Source organism: Malania oleifera, chromosome 6, assembly GCF_029873635.1.
Source record: "Malania oleifera isolate guangnan ecotype guangnan chromosome 6, ASM2987363v1, whole genome shotgun sequence".
Taxonomy (NCBI): Eukaryota; Viridiplantae; Streptophyta; class Magnoliopsida; order Santalales; family Ximeniaceae; genus Malania; species Malania oleifera.
Window position 1 is genome coordinate 79936965 of NC_080422.1, and position 15186 is coordinate 79952150.

Below are 15186 nucleotides of genomic sequence, written 5' to 3' on the forward strand. Positions count from 1 at the left end.
ACGCATCACCCCTTATCATATTCACAATCTCCCTAGCAATAAGGGACGACGTGATTTGACTATGGTCTTGCCAGAGGAGTTCATTCAAGCAAGTGTGCGGACCACCATATTGAGTGATTTCGAAGAATCGATGTTTCCGACGATACATCGCACGCAGTCTCCAACTACATTCAGAGTTCTTACACCTAACAACCCATAATAGTGGGGTCGACTGCAGGACGTGGAAGTCATGGTGGGTTCGAGCATGGTATATTCGCATAGCAGCTATCAATTGATCTTTCGACCCGAATAGTATCCCTTTACTCAGTTTTGATGATTCGTCCCAACGAGTTACCCATATAGGAAGCTCATCACCATGGGACAAATCTGCAGCATCTACGTCAATTACATCATACATAGGAGGTTCGTCCATGAAATCTACCGTATACGTCGCATCGTTTGATTGACGGGGGGGTGGGTCGACATCATTGGGGAACTCGTTCGTCCCTTCACCAATTTCCTCCTCGTACGTGTCATCTTGTAAATGAACATCGTTCATGATGTTCATCCCCACGTCTAGCGCGTTGTTCGCTATTGCGAACAACGATCCTGGTTGTTCTACTGAAACATCTTTGCAAACACCATGATAATTCGTATGAATAGTAGTTCCTTCGTACGTCTGCGGCTCGAATGACGATCATGGACATTCGTTCATATCCACAACAGGCATCCCACCAACATCTGCATCTTCTTCCTCCGCTTCAACCACGTGCTCAATAGACGTTCCCGGCTGCCTATCTGCGGCGACACCCATCTGAGGAATGTTTTCGACATACAGTTGCACAGTCAAATATGTCGTCCCTACACAGTGTGCATCCAACACCATGCGCAAACCGTAATCACTAGTTATGGGAACAACCTCATAGAAGATTGTACCATGATGCCCCTTAATCGGGTATCTTGCGGTTACCCGCAATGCATATTGATTTGGATCAATATGCAAATACTTGTATATCTTCGTATGCAATTTAGTTAATTTACACCTATGACCAATTCTAATAGGTTGAACTGGCGGAATACTATAACTAACACCGGTTTGTCCGGTTATAATGTTACCCCCCATGTACAACAATACCGGAACCGAAATACTGCTTGAACTTCCTGCCATCTAGATTGACGCTCGGGAAATATAAAAGACCTACGCAAAACAATAATTTTATGTATAAGTGATCTGCTAAGTGAATAGTAAACAAAAATTATTTTCAATACGTTCATGTGCATGCAATATTCTCTAAATGTTTCACTTGTCACTTTGAAAATATTCTTGCATGCAATTCTGACTTCTCTACGAAAAGTCGTATCGGAATTTTGGCAGCATGCCAAGTGTAATTTGAACATTTACTTTACAATGACCCTTAAACGTTTGCAGACAATATAATAATATAGTTTAAGCATGCGAGAACCTGTGATATCTACCAGCATGCAAATCACATCACTGCATCAGTCATGCAGGAGGCATTTAAATTCGCGCTTAGAAAAAAGAAGACTTTTAGATATAACATATAATATCTTTGAAACTTTTTTATAAGCAAGCCTTCAATTAATGCGTGTGTCACAAATATTTATTTAATATTTCATAAAAATTAATTAACATTTTATATTTATATGATATAATAAAATTAATTATATATATATGTATGTATATACATATCTGAAATATAGATTGCAAAGCTCCAAAACATCATGTGCCATTGAGTATATACTAAATAATTAACTTATAATTCCTTCAACTTATATGCATGCCACTATCATATTCACATTGCTGCCAAACATTAATAAAAAATTGTTTTTAATATATCATTTATATCCAATGAACTCATTTTGTCACTAATTTAGAAAGTTATTTTTTATACATAAGAAAGAAAATGAGATTCATTTTTCTATTTTTTCTTAAACAAAATTTGGGAGGAGTGAGAATCCACACATCAGTTATGATTCAAGTTTAGGTTATGTTGAATTTTATCTAAATTTTAACAAATTTATATATAAAGTTTCAAATTTATGTCATCAAATACAATATAATTTAAAAATTTTGATAAGTCAATATAGAGAAGTGATGCGAAAAGCTTGATGAAGATGACACTACAATGATAGATCTAAATAATTATCTCACAAAGGGAACTAATTAACCACATACCTTTTGTCATATATATAGTTTGTATCAAATTCCTCCTATCTTATTACTCACAATCTCTCTCTACTTTATTTTATTTTGTTTAGCTTCCTTCAAAAATTCGATTGTTTCAAATATGTATTTGTATTTATCATGTTTATTTACTTACTAGCTAATTAAGATATTAAAGACAAACATTTTAAAAGTAATTAATTACTCGAGATAAATAAAGGATGTTATGTACACATCCCGTGTTTTCATTGATTAGTTTGGTGAAATATTTTTTTGTGTATGTAATTTTTAGTGTTTAATATTATGAGCTCGTGGTGCCGTATTGATATTTAAAATTTAAGTAACTTCATTTAAGCGAATTGTCTTATTTAATGTAATCAATCCTTTTATATTTCAACATAATGTATGATAATCTTGAAATATATAGCTATTTTATTTACATATATGCATGTCAAAAGAATAAATTTCTTTTTCGATTTGAAAAATTTTAAGAAGGGTTTTCAAAAAATTAACAATTAAGTGTAAAAAACAGCTTATGTAGTACTTGTATGTATGTGTTGTTTAATTCTAATTGGTTTAGCCCATAGCTTATGAGGTAGAAGTCTACCTACTAATTTATCCTTTATAGATGGCTACGCTGTCACTCCTCATGTAAGAAGTCTAAAAATAACAACAATTTTTATTTTTTTTCTTTTTCTTTCATGTTACTCTAATAAATAATAAATATTGGTAAAAGATTAACTTCTTCTACGTCCACAATTTTATAATAATTTAGTTGGTGCGACAGCCAAAGGTATCTCAATTAAGTCATTTTGATAATGTAAATATCTATTACATGTTAAACTATCCTAACTCTTTGTCTCAATTTATACTTGATGATCAAGGAGACGCGCATAACTAGTACACCCAAATAATAGATAATGTAAATTATGAATCAATTGATCTAATAATGGTTTTGTAATTAAAGAACCTTATCAAAGTGAGTTAAGACCCACAAACAACACAAAAAATACAAACAAACAAAAGTCCTAAACATTATTTTTTCTTTGATATTAATGAATATGTAAATTTAAAATATTGAAGATAAAATTTGAAGTATAAATATTAGATCAATATACTTTTTTTAATTTAAAATATTCAAGATTAAATTATTAAAAATTTACATGATATTATACATAATATGCATTATATATATATTTATAGTATATCGGTTTGGTTTGGTTAATTGTGATTATTGAATGGGCCAAATAAAAACCAAACTGATAAATGAAAAAAATTAAAATTTTGTGACCAAAATTGAACCAAAGAAATGGTTAACCAATTTTTCGATTTGGTTTGGTTTGATCTTGCGGTTCAATTTTTTATTAAGAAACATAGAATCTTAAGTAATATCAATTAAGCAAATAATAAATAAATTTTCTAAACTAAAATATTCAAAACTACTCAAGTGACACAATTAAAATTAAACATTCAATTTCTAAAGGTAGTAATAATAAACCTGGAAATGGAAAAAAAAAATTATTTTCAAGAACTAAACAGGCCCTAAGTGTACAGCAATACCAAATTCTACAAATCATTATGCGAAATATATACACATACTAATAGAAACACAAACGTTAATGAAATTATTAATTAAAAAAACTAACATTTCTTTAGATGCAGCAACGAACCCAAATAGTTGGAACGCAAATATGATACGAAACCCCAACTCAAAACATAAAATAAATCTCAGTAAGTTAAATAATATATTCACGTTTTTTTCTAAATAAAAAATAACATACCTCATCTTCGGCCCTTAAATAGCCTCGCATTGCCTTCGCCCGAACGGTCATCTGCCACCTCAAACGATAACCTGCCAATGGTCCTCTGCAATCTCAGCTCGAACGGTCTGCAACCTCTCCTTTGCGATATTATCTTTTGAGAGAACTCGGGAAGGATTTGAGCAGACAAAGCAAATCTCGCAGGACTATCCTGCGAGATTTACCACGTGTCACCACGCGGATGGATTCCAGGCGCAGCTTGGAGCTGCGAGATTTTCTCGAGCGTCGCCACGCGTCACCTGCCCCCTGTTTCTCTCCTTGCCACGCGTCGAAGGTAGAGTGATTATCAGTTTAAATCTCACGTGAGTATTATTTTGAGAAAAAATTTCCCAATCAGAGTGTTATTTAATATTTTATTTTTTTTAAATTATAAAACGGGAAAAAACTCCAAGAAGAAAGCTACCCTTTTTCTTTCTTTTTGGGTTTTTTAAAGGTCCACCTGAGGCTATAGAAAACTGAGCCGTAAATCCGCAATATATTAGAGGTAAAATCGTCATCCCGCATATATAAGCATAGACGGCTGTGAACGGAGTCGTTCCTGCACCTCAATTTCTCCATATATTTTCCGATCGAGAGTGCCGGGAAACTAAGGAAGGTGCACGTTATTAACCTGCGCTGCCGGATAAAAGGGTGTGCTTGCATACCGCGGTTCCATCGGTGCGCCTCGTGGCCGATGGCCGTGATTCATTGCGTGAAAAGCGCAGCGACACGTGTGCCACAGGCACCGAAACATGGCCCGCTGCACCCGGGCCCCAAGTTTGCGAGATCCATTCCGCGTCGTCCGATCCGTTCGATGATCATCAAGTTCAGTCCCCAAGAGCCAAAAGCGGAATATCCCCCATTGAGCACTCGCAATTCGCGAAACGTAAATCCGTACACCCATGGCTCACGCTAGCGCTCCACCACCCTCGCTACCTTTAGCTGCTGCCACGGATCCCAACGCTTCTCTTAAAATACAGTTTATAAAACCCGTTCACGTCCGCAAAGATGTCCAGGTCGCCGGATTTTCTGCTCGTGGCATTGTTTTAACGGCGGCACCTCGACCATGCAGATGGCGCCACGTGGCGTCCGCCCCATATTCTTCCACGTTAGATTGAGGAAACAGAAAACAGGACTGGTTGTGCGCGCACGAAAACATCTCCCTTATTTTCTGTAATTAAAAAACTAATTAATTAATATTTTAATTATTATTTGAATAGTTATTTAGTTTTTAGTGAACTCTGATTGTAGGAGTTGATCAATTTTGCCCTTCTTCCCTCCTTTATTCATAACAAAGGCACCTCTCACTCCCTCTCCTTTCTGCTCTGCTGCCGGTTTCGCCCCGCCGGTGCCGGTGGTCGTTGCCTGCTTACGACCGTATTTCGACCGGGTTCTCGACGGGAAACTGCTTTTCTATCTTCTTTTCCGATACTATACTCTCTCGGTTTTCATTGCGCTTCTTTGTTCATTCCCTCCTTAAGAACGGGTGGTGTGAAGCTGTGCTGGCATGGACGGGGGAGCACAGTACAATCCTCGGACAGTGGAGGAGGTTTTCAGAGATTTCAAGGGCCGGAGAGCCGGCATGATCAAAGCCCTCACCATCGGTCTGGCTTCTTTTTCTTTTCTTTTCTTTTAAATTTAAAATTTGGTCATGTTTTTGTTTTCATCTTCACTTCCATGACTGATTTAGGGTTTTGTTTTGTTTTGGTTTTGCGCATTCTGACGCGTTTCTGTTTTCTTGCAGATGTTGAAGAATTTTACCAGCAGTGCGATCCTGGTTAGGGTTTCTATCAATGCTAATGTGCTCACATATATATTTCTTCGCTAATTCATTATAGTTGCATTATTTATTTATTTATTATTTTTCGCGTCATATTTCTCTTGTGCGACGATGTCTGCATGTCTGATTTCTTCTTGGCCTTTTGATTTTGGTTCTATATTCCAATGCAGTGGGTAATGACTGCTTAAGACTTGCATAGCGCAAAAGCTTCTCCTTTTAATCATTTTTTATTTTTCATAAAAGCTTTCTCGCTTTGTTTTATTCTATTCTAGAATGCAGTTCTTCTCAGTTTCATCGAAGATGTTTCATTTGGTGCAGTTTTCTTCACTTTGTTTATTTGTTTGCCTAATATTTGGGTATAACTTTTTTGAAGCTTTGTATGTTATAATTGCGCATGGTTTTGGCATTAATCTATTTATTTTGGAGGATGTTTGAAGTCAATTTCTATTTTTAGTTATTTATATCTATTAGCATTTGGTGGGTTGGGTACTCACTTCTGTGTCAAGTAGTTATTTATTTATCTTACTCTAAACTATTTGCTTTGCATATTACAGCCGTAGGGCTGCTGTACTAAATTTTTTCAATGGCCAACTCTTCTTTTTGAAAGATTTAAGAGGTTTATAATGATGTCTTGTCAAACTTCACCAAAACATGAGATTGCAAAATTTTTCTCTTATTGTGACTAATGCTCCATTTGGAACTTGGAAAATATGAAGGAAAAAGAATATGGAAGGAAATAGGATTATAGGAATCCACTTTTTCTTGTATATTAAGAAAGGAAACATGATGCTAGCAAATCAATGAACATGATTTTTATTTTACATGCCTTGAACTTTTGAGTTTTCTTGCATATTCAAATACTTTTTCATTCCAAGTCATGCTGAGGATAGAGAGAAAAAAAAATGCAATGGATAATTGATAACCAACACACACACACACACACACACACACATATATATATATATATATATATATATTCTTTTTTTCTTGCTTGCCAAATCTTTAATATGAGTAGATATATATATATATATATATATATATTCTTTTTTTCTTGCTTGCCAAATCTTTAATATGAGTAGAGCTTAAATGTGTTCATCTCTGAGCTTTGTGGATGTAAACAGCAACCTTGTCAAGAAATCGCAAAATACTTGTTTTCACATTTTATTTCCAGGATGATATACAGTCCTCAGGTTATCTATGCTGTTAGTTATATTTGTCACACCATACTTTCATTTCTTTGATTCTTTTTTTCTTTGTTTTGTTTCTCTTACGAGGATGGTCCATCCTAGGGGCTTGTTGAGTGATATTGTAATTATTAATTAATGAATTGTGCTGAAGGTGATGTCTCTTAATGAGATACTGGTTTGGCAATAGCTTCTACAGTTTCTCTGAGCATTATGGGCTCACAAGAACTATCTTCTTGTGATTAATTCCCCCCATGGCCATGGGATTAATGTTTCTGGATTGGAATTTTTTCCTGAATCATTTAAACACTGTAATCTGTTCATATGTTATTTTGTCTAAATTATATGTTATTTAATCTAACTATTAACTATCTCTTCTTTTGAACTCCTGGCAAGCCATCTTAATCTGCTACAATTGTCCGCCGACCAATTGCTGGCTGCTGCCATTGACCTATGCAGTTTGAAAATTTTTTTCCAAGTTCAAGTCCATGGAGTAGTTTTCCACTTTTCCATGACCTAATCTTGATGTTTAGAGTTTCTTTTGGGATTTTCTTTCCTGAGCCCTAGGGCTGGTGGGGTTTTGTTCCTCTAGAACCAAATGAACTTACACAAACATGTAGAGAGTACCGAATTAGTAGAGTTATGCTTATATTAGGGTTATATCTTAGTATCTCTGTGGCTGTAAGGATTTTTATACTTTAAAGTTTCATTACATTGCATTTTCCCATTTCCTCTGCACTTTAAAAAGGATTCTGAGGACATGCTGTCCTTATTCCAATAAGGGGCACGTGTTTTACCTGACTTTCTGGTGTACCTTGCAGAGAAGGAGAATCTTTGTCTGTATGGGTTCCCTAATGAGCAGTGGGAAGTTAATTTACCTGCTGAGGAGGTGCCTCCAGAACTCCCTGAGCCTGCATTAGGCATTAATTTTGCTAGGGATGGAATGCAAGAAAAAGACTGGTTGTCTTTAGTAGCTGTCCACAGTGATGCATGGTTGCTCTCTGTGGCTTTCTATTTTGGTGCTAGATTTGGCTTTGATAAAGCCGACAGGTATTCTTCCCACGTCCCTATATTTCATTGGCAGCTTCTAATTTTCATGTATATTTTCAAATAAATGTCTGTGTGGAAGCATTATATTGTTCTCTCACTGTTAATATAATAGGATGTCCTTTTTCTTTTGATTTTTTGACATTGTGAAATGTCCAAATTCTATTTTAGCATGTATGTAACCTTTGAAGTGGGATTCAAATTGCATATTCAAGGATTCTGCATGGTAATTTTTAAAAGTATGGCTATGGGTTTTTATTGAGGGTTTTTTTTTTTTGGAATTTGGGGGGGTGGGGAAGGGATGTGTTATATCTTGGTTCATTGCTCAATGCCATGTTTCAATAATTGTACTGGCAGGTTAATCCTGATCTCCATCTTCTGATTTAATTTTATAAGTGAAATTGCCAATGTATTTTTTAATGTTTTGATTTATAGTTGGTTTCATTTTATACAAGATCATGTCCCATAATTCTTTGAAATTGAATAAATGAAAAAGCTTCTACACAGGATCATGTCCAATAATTGTTTGATTAAATGTAACTATCTTTGAAGTTTGAGCTTTTCTCTTTTCACATGGGGACATGTGATGTAGGACAAGAAGTAAGACCTTGGAAAGATCCTTGTTGGAGAATAATTAAGAGGAATTGTGTGAAAGGATTGTTGGGTTTAGTTAGTAGTTAATTGTGTTTTAGTTTAGGATTATGTGTATTTGGGGGCTTGTTTGAAATATTTTTGTATGTTAGCAGTATGTTTGTAATGTAATGTAGTTAAGGGTTATACGTGTAATTTTGTGTGAAGAGGCTTTCTTATAAATAGTGTGTGAAAGCCATGTTGTTGGTAGTTGGATTTGAACTGAATTGAACATGCATTTCCCCCTTGTATTTCCTCTCTCATGTCTTCCCTTCTGATTGTCCAATTCTTCTTATCGTGGCTGCAGATCCTTGATGCTGCCCCCACATCACATGGCTATAATCATATTTATGTGATGCTTATTTTTATTCATAGTTGAGGATCTTAGAGCAGCATCAATGTGTTGGGTAGTTAATTTTTGGATTCATGGATTGCTAGGACTCTGGAAATTAATATGAAGTTTGTGTAAAAGTTATCATATCAGAAACAGGTGAACTGCAAAACTGTGCTGTAACCATTGAATTTTAGATTATGGTTTAAACAGTTATATGTTAGTTTTACTTGAATAGAGTTGGTTATGCATGCCCTACTTTTTTGAACATATGGAAGATTATTCTCTCTTGAAGCTGGAAAGGGATATGATTATTAAACCAGTATTTTTATGATCATTATTGTTCAACGAAGCTGGTTGTGTATTTTTAACAAATGATTATGACCTTGTAAAAAGAGTGTTGCTGACAGGCTGGTAAAGAATGCTTTTGGTGACTTTGGCCCAGGATTCAAATTACTAAACCCGTGTTTTAAAATTCTCGGAATCACATTAATCCATTGTGCTGCTACTTTATTGCTAATTAATATAGTTGATTTATGAAATATGCTTGTATTATTAGGCAGCGGAAATTTGAAAACTGGGGTTGCTGTATAGTATTTCATTTGTTTCTGAACAGAATTTTTAATGGAATACAGAAAACGTCTGTTCAACATGATAAACGACCTCCCAACAATATTTGAGGTTGTTACTGGGACTGCGAAGAAACAAGTAAAAGAGAAGTCATCAGTTTCAAACCATAGCAGCAACAAATCCAAGTCAAACTCAAAAGGGGTAATAGAATTTTACTCCTTCCTGATGTTTCTGTGTAGTTAAATAATTCATGGCCATTGATTGCATATTTTTAGTTGCTGCATCAGCATTGATATATTTATCTTTATTATGCTATTTTTTCGTTAATAGATGGACTCGTAGTGTTTGGGACCTGTATTTGTATATCATCAGGAATAATCTTCTTGCTAATTCAGATATGGATTTCTATTTGAACATCTGACTGTCATTTCAACAACAAGAAGAAGCCTCAAGTCCCGCTAGGTGGGGTAGGCTATGTGAATCCTTTTCCCCCAATTCACACTTCTAAGTTCTAACTGTCAATTATCAGTCAATAATTGCAGCCAAAGATATCATAAAGCTTGAGGTTATCTTTTTAAGGCTTTGTAGCAGGGACATTTGACATCTATTTGTTTTTGTGTATTGACTAACTGAGGTATTTAAATTATGTGCTTTGGAGGATTCTTGGGCAGTGTTGCTTGAATTCCTATTTATTTTTGCTTTAAGTGTGTTGGGACATCAACAGCCCTTTGTGGAAAAGAGGGTTCTTGTGTTGTATTTGCCAAGTTTTAACTCAGTATGGAGTATGTGTCCACACATTGGATGCGTGAGTGTTTTAAATAAAAAAATTATTTTAAGTATTTGGACACAGTTGAATATTCAATATCTGAATTTTAATCTATGATCTGATGGAGCTTCCTGACGGTGCTGCATTCATCTTATTAACTGTGAGCTTTACATGCTGTGTTCTATATTTTTCTTTTCCTTCTCTTTGGAGTTTTTTTTTTTATTTCTAATGATGCTGTTTCTATATTATACTTAATTCATTCTACTGCATAAGTTAGTACGACTCTTATTGGTCATTCTATCTATGACCAATTTTCAACGGCTAAGACCATGCTGGATATTCTCTCCTGTGTTTTCAATGTGAGTTCATGGGCTAACATTGTACTTGATGGTTGTGTGTTTGTGAGGGTGTTGAGAGGCTCGATTATATTTATTTACCTGTGTTATATGTATCCATTGTATTGACGTTTGACCTTTTGGACACAAAAGCAGAGAGCGTCTGAACCTCAGGGCAGATTTTCAAAGGGGATGCAGCCAAAGGATGAGGATGAGGGATTGGATGAGGAAGAGTACGAGGAGCATGGGGATACGTTGTGTGGGGCATGTGGGGAGAACTATGCTTCTGACGAGTTCTGGATCTGCTGTGACATATGTGAAAGGTGGTTTCACGGCAAGTGTGTGAAGATAACCCCTGCCAGGGCTGAGCACATCAAGCAGTACAAGTGCCCGTCCTGCAGCAACAAGAGAGCTCGGTCTTGATACCTTTGTGAGGCACCTGTCAATTATGTTTCTATTGTATTTTTCTCCAGTTGGACTCGACTAACCATCTAGTCTAGTTTTTTCTCTTGTCTTGTTGCATATGTATTGAATACTTTGGTTGGTGGAATCTTGTTATTTGAAGATAGATGTAGCTAGTTTGGTTGGTGGTGCTGAACATGTCTTCTATTTGATTCTTAGCTTATTTGATTCTGCGTTGGGATATACACAGGTTTTCCCCTTGGGGAAGCATCAACCTCATTTTTTTGCGCTCCTTCATTCCTAATTTCATATCTTGTTTTTGATTGTTATTATGCATTAGATTGATTGAGTTGATGACCCATGTGAATGGGAAGCTGCATTGAATATAAAGAGATATTGGCAACATTGAAGCACTGTGTTTGCTTCTGTGTATATCGATCATCTGCTGCATAGAATGGTAAAGATTCAGAAATAGCCTAACGGACGGTTGGGGAGATTCGGATTCACTTGTGAATTTTGGATCTTGAATTTAAATTTGGATGTTAGAGGATAAATTTTAATATAATTTTATATTATATATTATTTGAACTTAATATAAATTTAAATTTATGATCTTCTGAAATATAGGGTTAAATTTAAATTTAAGATTCAAAATTTATGTTCTCAAAATGGAGTCTTGGGGTTTCCAAGTGATAAAACATTAGTCTTAGCACATCGGTTGAAATGATATCTCCATGGGCATGGGGTAAAAAAGCCCCACAATTCTTTCAGAACCACTCCTAGTTCCTCCTTTGCCTCACATTTGTACCCGACCCACATCTTCCTCTGCTTTCTCTCATGATGGGCTATGACGGGGCACCATACTTGTATCTCTTAAACACTTGGTGCTTTGTCACGGAAGTGTGTGTGAGACCATATTGTTTATGTGCCGCAATATAGGGTATTTTTGGTCCAAGTAAGCCTATCTTATACTATTCAAGTGGCTCTATTGGCCACACTGATATCATATTGTCTCTTTTCCTCCAACTCAAGTGACAGGTAGTGATCCACACACTAATCATGCTCATAGACATGATCATATTCATAAATAATTTGACTTTGTGATACTAAGTGAGCTTTTAGATTTGATATCTATTGAAATTTTTAACATGTGATACCAAAAATACTTTATAGATACCAAAGCTTAATATCACATAATGTATAGTTCATGAATATCAATATAACTATTATATCTTTCATAGCTCATAGATAAAAAGCAGTATGTTTATCCATGTGATTCATTTAAAATCATGCATGTTCAAGAATTATTCCTATATAAAAATTTATGCTTAAGGTCAATAATCTCATTCTCAATTTTTAACATAGTGAACCATGCTTTTCAATATAAATCAAGTCAAGTTAATTAATACACATGTAGAATATAGCATATCAACACATCACATGTAGGCAAGTAAGCATGTAGCATGTAACATCAAGGCGCTTATATAATAACCTCAGATTTGATATTTTCTTTATATTTTCTTAAGTTAAGCATTGTAAAAAGTCATCCTATGATTTTGGCCAACAATGTCATTTTCTATTTTATATATGTGTGAAGTCATTATTTCATTTTTGGTATCTATATTTTCTTGAGTTCGGAGGATTTTTTAAAGGAGGTTTCTTTTATTTTCCATACTTGTTTGATTTTAACACCTTTCCTCTTAAACGGACATTCAAACTTTATATGTCTCTTTTTCTTTTTTGGATTACACACCGGGTATCCACGCGTCCGTTTTACGGTCCACGTGACTAATCCTGCGTCCCTTGAAGTTGACCCCACAACTCCAAAGGGAGGCATTGATAGCATATGATGTTTGTGTAGGCATTAGAAGATGTGCAAGTATAGTCTTTGGATTCTTTCGAGAAATATCCCATGTAAGAATTCTTTTTCTTTTTATTTTCAATTCCATTGAAACCAATGTCTTCTTTATTTAGAGACATTCTTTGTAAGTCAATCATCTTATCAAGGTTTTCCTTTCCTTTTGTGAAGTTGTAAATAATTTTATCCTTATCTTTGATTTGATTCTTGAGATCATTTAACTCTATGTCTTTTTTGTTATCAATCTTCTTTAATGATTTCTCTAATTCTAGAGATAATTTTCTGATTTTATCCTCTAATTCAGAAATATACATATCTTTCTCATCTACGGTAGAGGATAAGGATCGAAAGTCTTCTATCATTTGGTCATTTTTACTTTCTAGTTTCTCAATTTTCAAGTTGTTTTCTTTTTCAGCAAGATTTTTGGATTCTATTTCTTTCATTGCTGATTCATACTTATGTTCTAATTGCTTGAGTTTTGAGTCTTTATCTCTTTCAGCATTCTTTAAGAATTCTAACTCTTTCATTAAACTTTCATTCTTATTCTTCGATGAGGTGTTTTGTTTATTTGCTTTCATCAGCATCTTATGTACTTTGAATAGATCATTTTGAAGTTCATCATAGATGGCATACTCTCATCACTTGATTCATCACTACAAGAATTATTTGAAGATTTAGTTGAGGAGCTTTCTTTGTTGTCCCATGCCATAAAGCACGCGTAAGCAACCTCTTGGTCGCTTGATTCATATTCCGAACTACTTGTACTATCCCAAGTAGTGCCTTTCATGACCTCTTTGTTTTTCTTCTTAGACTCTTTATTTAGTAGTGGACAATCCGATTTTATATGTCCGACTTTATTGCAATTATAGCATGTAGGAGTTTTATTTCTAGATTTCTTTTTACTGATTTCTTCTTCTGATTCATCTGATTCAGATTTTTTATTTCTTCTCTTGAATTTGTTTCTCCTTCTTAGTATCCTTGCTAGCTTTTTAGATATGAAGGCTTATTCATCTTCATCCATTTCACTACTTAAGTTTTCTTTTAAGGCTTTAAAGGCTATTGATTCTTGGGCTTTGATATTTCCATTCTTTTCATTCATTGTCATTTCATATGTAAGGAGAGAACCTATAAGTTCATTTAAGGAAGTGTTTTTCAAATTTTTTCCTTCGGTTATGGTAGTGGCTTTTGGCTCCCATACGGCTGGTAGCCTTCTAAGAATTTTCCTTATCACTTCATAAGTAGTGTAGGTTTTTCCTAGTGCATTCAGGAAATTTATTATGTGAGTGAACCTAGTAAACATATTAGTTATGGATTCATCCGGGTTCATCTTAAAAGCTTCATATTCACTTGTGAGCATATCGATCCTATTATCCCTAACATCTATAGTGCCTTCAAATGTTACTTCTTACTTGTCCCATATCTCTTTAACTGATTTGCAAGTCATTATTCTATTGAATTCATTGGCATCTAAAGTATAATATAGAGCATTCATGGCACTAGAGTTTATTTGCAACATTTTATAATCTCTTTCAGTCATGTCTTTCTTTTCCTTTGGTATTTGTTTTCATCTACTAATATGGTAGGAATTAGATTACCATCCGTGACAACCTCCCAAGCTTTCCAATCCATGGTTTGAATGTATATTTGCATTCTCTTTTCCCAAAATGTATAGTTTTGTTCACAAAAGATTGGTGGCCTAATTGAAGATTGTCCTTCTCCAAAGGGAGCTACACCTAAGTTAGTTATTACGATCTTTTTATAACTTCTAGTTAAGAGTTGCTATAACCCCGCTCTGATACCAATTGAAATTAGGAATAGCTTCCCAAGAGGGGAGGTGAATTGGCTTTTAAAACTTTTGTTTTTAGTTCTTTTTAAAGTCCTTAACTTCTTTTAATATTTTACCAATTCTTTTACTTGTTTATTTATTTTGTCAATCAAACAAGAACTGAGTAAATATTCAATCTTCAACCACAACACTTATTGTTTAACCAAACAAATAATCAACTTTTCAACCAAACCAATCAATTTACCATGATGATCAAACCAAACAATCATAAGAATTCTCAGCTTGTGTGTAGCTCTGTTGTTAATATGAATTTGAACCAAGCCCTGTATATATGAATTTGTTCCTTCAATATAATATTGAATGCATCATCCAATCACTCTTTACAAATATTCAGAATTCAATAAACTCTCATTTAATTTATCTTTGGGTGTTTAACCAAGTAATATACTCCCGTATGGTTTCCGTAAAGAATGGTTCAACCAACGTACTCCCTTTTGGTTTCCGCAACCCAAATCAAAAATCAAACTTAAAGTT

General features: G+C 34.6%; 1 protein-coding gene across 2 annotated transcripts; it reads left to right on the forward strand.

Moving 5' to 3' along the window:
• The first annotated feature begins 4518 nt into the window (after positions 1–4518).
• On the forward strand, positions 4519–11200 carry LOC131158858 (PHD finger protein ALFIN-LIKE 4-like). 2 transcript variants are annotated; one of them, XM_058113773.1, is made up of 5 exons: positions 4519–5567; positions 5708–5740; positions 7749–7977; positions 9571–9706; positions 10760–11200. In XM_058113773.1, the coding sequence occupies exons 1-5, from the start codon at positions 5471–5473 to the stop codon at positions 11027–11029; spliced, it is 765 nt and encodes a 254-aa protein (XP_057969756.1). In that variant the 5' UTR covers positions 4519–5470; the 3' UTR covers positions 11030–11200. The 2 variants fall into 2 exon arrangements, with proteins under 2 accessions (XP_057969756.1, XP_057969757.1); XM_058113774.1 differs by having other exon boundaries at positions 10763–11200.
• The last annotated feature ends 3986 nt before the right edge of the window (positions 11201–15186 follow it).